This window comes from Hylaeus volcanicus, chromosome 3, assembly GCF_026283585.1.
Source record: "Hylaeus volcanicus isolate JK05 chromosome 3, UHH_iyHylVolc1.0_haploid, whole genome shotgun sequence".
Classification (NCBI taxonomy): domain Eukaryota; kingdom Metazoa; phylum Arthropoda; class Insecta; order Hymenoptera; family Colletidae; genus Hylaeus; species Hylaeus volcanicus.
In genome coordinates, this window is record NC_071978.1 from 13,569 (window position 1) to 18,568 (window position 5,000).

The 5,000-nt window shown below is 37.1% G+C and overlaps 2 protein-coding genes across 21 annotated transcripts in view; both read right to left on the minus strand.

Moving 5' to 3' along the window:
- The window catches only part of LOC128873582 (NPC intracellular cholesterol transporter 1 homolog 1b-like), a 7,915-nt gene extending 5,584 nt beyond the window's left edge, over positions 1-2,331 (minus strand). Inside the window, exons 1-7 of the mRNA XM_054117254.1 lie at positions 1,849-2,331; positions 1,427-1,748; positions 1,138-1,352; positions 848-978; positions 655-775; positions 373-562; positions 153-263 (exon numbers count right to left, since the gene is read on the minus strand). Of these exons, the coding sequence (XP_053973229.1) occupies positions 153-263; positions 373-562; positions 655-775; positions 848-978; positions 1,138-1,352; positions 1,427-1,658 (1,000 nt within the window). The 5' untranslated portion in view covers positions 1,659-1,748; positions 1,849-2,331. The remainder of the gene's footprint in view (positions 1-152; positions 264-372; positions 563-654; positions 776-847; positions 979-1,137; positions 1,353-1,426; positions 1,749-1,848) is intronic.
- A 139-nt stretch (positions 2,332-2,470) lies between these two features.
- Positions 2,471-5,000, minus strand: part of LOC128873580 (protein still life, isoforms C/SIF type 2) — a 28,810-nt gene continuing 26,280 nt past the window's right edge. For all 20 annotated transcript variants that reach the window (XM_054117249.1, XM_054117235.1, XM_054117237.1 and 17 more), the window contains one exon: positions 2,471-5,000. This exon is cut by the window's right edge. The gene's annotated coding sequence lies outside the window, so the exon portion shown is untranslated.

Here is a 5,000-nt window from a genome sequence, read left to right on the forward strand (position 1 = left end):
ATAATAATAATAATAATAATAATAATAATAATAATAATAATAATAATAATAATAATAATAATGATGATGATGATGATGATGATGATGATGATGATGATGATGATAATAAATTAATTATATCAATAACGAGAGGTGTATGGGTACGAGCATACCTTTGGCCCAAACAAAGAAAAACACACGAAACGTATCGTGAAAAGTTTCGCGCCAATTTGATTTCGATTCCTCTATCTTATCGTCGACGTCGGCGTCGTCAGCCAAAGTACCTGTAACGAACAAAATTTCAATATGAAATAGCCTCGTTACTCGGAGATCTTTTTCGCGATATGCATCGCGTTTACGCGTTACGCCAATTACGATTGTACGAGATGATACCTGAACAACAAGGTCTTCTTCTGGCAAGTCTGTAAACGATTACCGTTGATAAGATGAATAGAGTAACTAGAATTCCTGCTAAAACTCCATAGCCGTTGTATCCGAAAATAGTAAAGTGGGTATCGTCTCGTTCAATTTTTGTGAAAGGACAGGCTGCTGGACAATCGACGCAGCTACACGCCGACAAGCCCTATTAAACGACGGTAACAGTAATCTTGTTTAAGAGGTAAACGTACTCGAGGTACTGGCCAATCGAAAATACGTAATGTTTATCGGACTTACATCGTACGCTTCGTTACATGATTTTACCGATTCGTTCCAACGATTCGTGGTATTGGATATGAAATGCATTCCGAAAGTTACAAAATCATTCGCATCCACATCACCTTGATACTGGTACCACCTAAAAATATCAATTTTATAAATCATTGATAACAGTTATTTTGGAAAGCTTAACGATTTTCTAAACTCTTACTTTTCCGCTGTGCACCAACTGGCTCCGTGAATACCACAAGCCAAATCCATGGCTAAATTTCCACTAGCTGGATGAACTATGTTTTTGCAAGAGTCGAAAGTAGTATTCATGTATTCTTCCGCGATATAAACCTAACGAGCATTTATGAAATATATTAAATGTTCGATCGTGTATACATCAATTCTTGTTGATTACATGCTAAAGCTAAAGGCGTGCGAATAGTACTTGTTCTTGTTGGGTTGTACTTTCTACAAGTTTCACAATACGCGAACAGCAGTACGCGCGATTACCTCGATTTCTTTCACGTATTCCTTGCCTTCGTTATTTTTATCAGTTTTTGTAACTTTGATGAACCTACTCTGTTCGGGACTACAGCTTAAATCGCATATTAATTTGTACGCATTTTTCACGCATGTTGAACACCTGCCGAAAATCCCCTCGATCATATTCATCTGACTAAGCAGCGTTCTAATATTGGTAACGTCGCAACATAATCTCGGATCATCTAAAAACAACAATATACGTGTACGATACGTACGATCTCTTTTTATATCTGTTTCATATTCGCTGGTAACATACCGGTGTCTTTAAAGTATTGCGGGCATTTATCGCGCAAAAGCATCGCGACTTTGGTATCGTTGATTCGACTAGGAGGATCATCGGAGGCACACGTATAATTCAAGTTTGGCTTTTCGAACGAAGGGCCACAGTCTCCATACCATACGCAACGATACTCTTCTCTACTACTATGCGATAATGGTAAAAACCAACAGAATATTAACAAAATGCGTAGCATTTGATTGTGTCTCATATTAAATATTTGTCAAGAAATATTTGTTTATCCGTTCGTTGGTTGGATTTAATTTGTCAGCTTCCTTGTTCGCTCCTTAGCCTGCCTGTTCTGCGGATACGTATAACGATATCGTTACGTTACACGTACACTTTATTCGAATCGGAATGTAGGAATGCATATCGAAAAATAGTCCAACTATTGTACTTACCCCTTTGATTGGTGTAATCAACTAATTACGTGTATGCCGCACCGTGATCTCACAATCAGATCTATCAGCTGCACGCCGCGCCCGCGTCGCGATTACTCGTGATATAATTAAACGATAATACTGGTAAATATCGGTTAATTTTGATAGTTTCAGAGGTATTTAATATTAACGTTACAGGTATTTCATCGTTCTAGTCGGTCGTTCGGTCGGTCGGTCGGTCGATCGGTCGGTCGATCGAGGAATCGGCTTCGACTAATCGAACGAAAAGCTGATTATCCGTTATTCTTGATTTCGGGGACAAAAAATTATCGTCGAGTGTTTTATCGTACAGCTGAATACCAATAAACTTGACGATTATCAGAGAAAAATAGAGGCATACACCTTTACTAAAAGCGAGAAAGCATTCAGAAATCTTCTCTCTAGTCGCGATACGATTCGAAAGAGATTAGTCGATTACTGGATTAGTTGATTCCTGCACACCTGCGTCTTATCGATACCGCGCGTCCAGAAATCACCTTATGATAATTCATTAATTACCCAACGAAGCAAAAGTATGAAAATATCTTCTATACCTGACATTCTTTCATTTTCGAATACAACAGTATTGATCAAACAGTTATCGTACTGGATAATCATATTTTAATGACTCAATGATTGTACAAATGGATCACTTTTGAACATTTCCGCATAACCCAGGAACAATAACAATAAGTACAGCAATTATCGTAATTATAATATTCGTTACTAATGTATAATTACACAATAGATGAAAAAACATAAACGATAAGCAGTTTGCATTGCGTTTGTATTCTTAGATACAAAATTATTTTCATTCCTGGTTCACCGCACACGATTGCGTGACATGTGTACGTCAACGAAAGGAAAACAATGTGGAAAGACTTGTTATTTATGTATATCGTTACTTTATCCTATCATTGTTTCGTTATAATAACGTCACCGCACACCCACCGCGACATTCCCGCTTATATTCTACAATAATTCTATCAACCACCTAAAATTTTCGCGTTTACGGCTCGCTAAATGGCCTTGCACACACTTGTTCTTTCTTTCTCATTCTCTCTCTTTGCAACGAGGCTCTAATAAACAAATGTTTTCTAATAAACATGAATCGATCGATCGATCTCTCTCAAACTCCAACTTGGCTTTCGCCGTGCTCTCGATCTCTCTCTCCTGCCTCCTTCTCTATCCCATCCACTCAAGCTCCCCCTTTCTTTCAACTTTGATCTCCTTTCATTCCATATCGCTCGTATCGCTCGCTTTCCATTTTCGAGATACATGCTTTGCCCGTAATCGTAATCGTAATCGTAATCGTAATCGTAATCGTAATCGTAATCGTAATCGTAATCGTAATCGTTATCGTTATCGTAATCGTAATCGTAATCGTAATCGTTATCGTTATCGTTATCGTTATCGTAATCGTAATCGTAAAACGTAAAACGTAATCATAATTATACCCAAGTTTTTATCATCCAAGTTATAATTTCAAGTATATTACATTCAACGGTAGCGATAAAGTTTATATCGATAAAATTTTTGGAGAAAGTCCAATAGTCGTACAATAGATGATGATAAATTGCTCGACGATCCACTGCGACCAGGACAAAAATACGAAACTCGATACACTAGGCCAACTATTAAGAGATACGCCTCCGAGCTAGAGTATCCCACGACACCATTTTCGGGCTACACTCGACATTTTTTCGTCATTCGCACCACGTGGTTACCAAATTTTCAGGAACTTGTAAATTTTCCAAATAATTTTAATATCATGGCTGCGAGTTAGAAACAGTTTTTTTTATAACAGGAGAAACGAGTTCCGAGCATGTGAATATTTATCGTAAGCTGCGACTATGTACATACATTCGGTATACCTACATACATACGCGCGCGTTATAAGGGCGTATCAAAAAGTAACGTATTTCTCAAAGTAATTTCTCTGCGATACATGATCGTAACCGTTTCGATACCACTCGAGCCAACATATCCAATTTACTTTCTGTCAAATTTTTATCAACATCTCCTTTTTATCTATCTATCTATCTATCTATCTATCTATCTATCTATCTATCTATCTATCTATTTATCTCTCGTTCTCTCGCTTGCTGAAGTTTGACCTTTCCATTTTTTTTTTATCGCTATCGTTATTATTGTTATCATCTGCCGCTGTCGTTGTTACAATTATTACTACTAATATTATTACTATTACATTTTTTGTCCTTGTTGTCGCAGTCCCTTTCAGGAAAAAAAATATTACTTGAAAATTGGCATTGATTGTCACAAGTCCTGAATAGAAATACGTGAACGAGTACAATATCGGGTGTCTGGGATTTCTCGATGCGTGTACATTCTATAAATTAAAATGCAAACGATGAAACTGTCACGTCGATGCGATAGTGCATAATATTTGAAAAATTGCACTCGCCTTTCACATTTAGCATATCGAGACAAATGAATCATACGTGATTCTCACGATAGCCAAGTACCTACATAATCTATACAATTTCACTGCGGACAAAAAATTACACAGACCGAGAAAAAAGGATACAAGGAGTCTGTCTCTGAGGCGTATCTCGATAGAATTTATACAATAAAATTTATATATAATATATATATATTATACATATACATATACATGTATATGTATATATATGTATTATACATATACATATATACATATATTATACATATACATATACATATGTATATATATGCAATAATATGAGTAACAGAAGATTCTCTGTAATGTTTATGTCTGCACAAGTGACGTCTATAGTAATTAGTAAATAGATATCTCGATTTTTGTTCGCTCTCAAGTATTCATCGATATTCTATTAGATACATACTTTGTTTATAAGCGCACGCGTGCATTGTGCATCCGTGCGCTCGCGAAACAACTGTGTGCACAATGTACTCGCCTAAGTACAGATGTGTGTGTGTGTGTGTGTGTGTGTGTGCGTGTGCGCGCGCGCGGGCGCGCGCTCGCATGTACGTTGGATGAAAACGAGAGCAAATTCCGAGCATATATTCAAGTTCAAGATTCAAGTTCCGTTTATCGCATCGTTCAGCTACGTTCAAGTTCTCGAGCCTTCTAAAATTTAACTTTGCCTGCCGAAATCTTTCGTGTAACAACC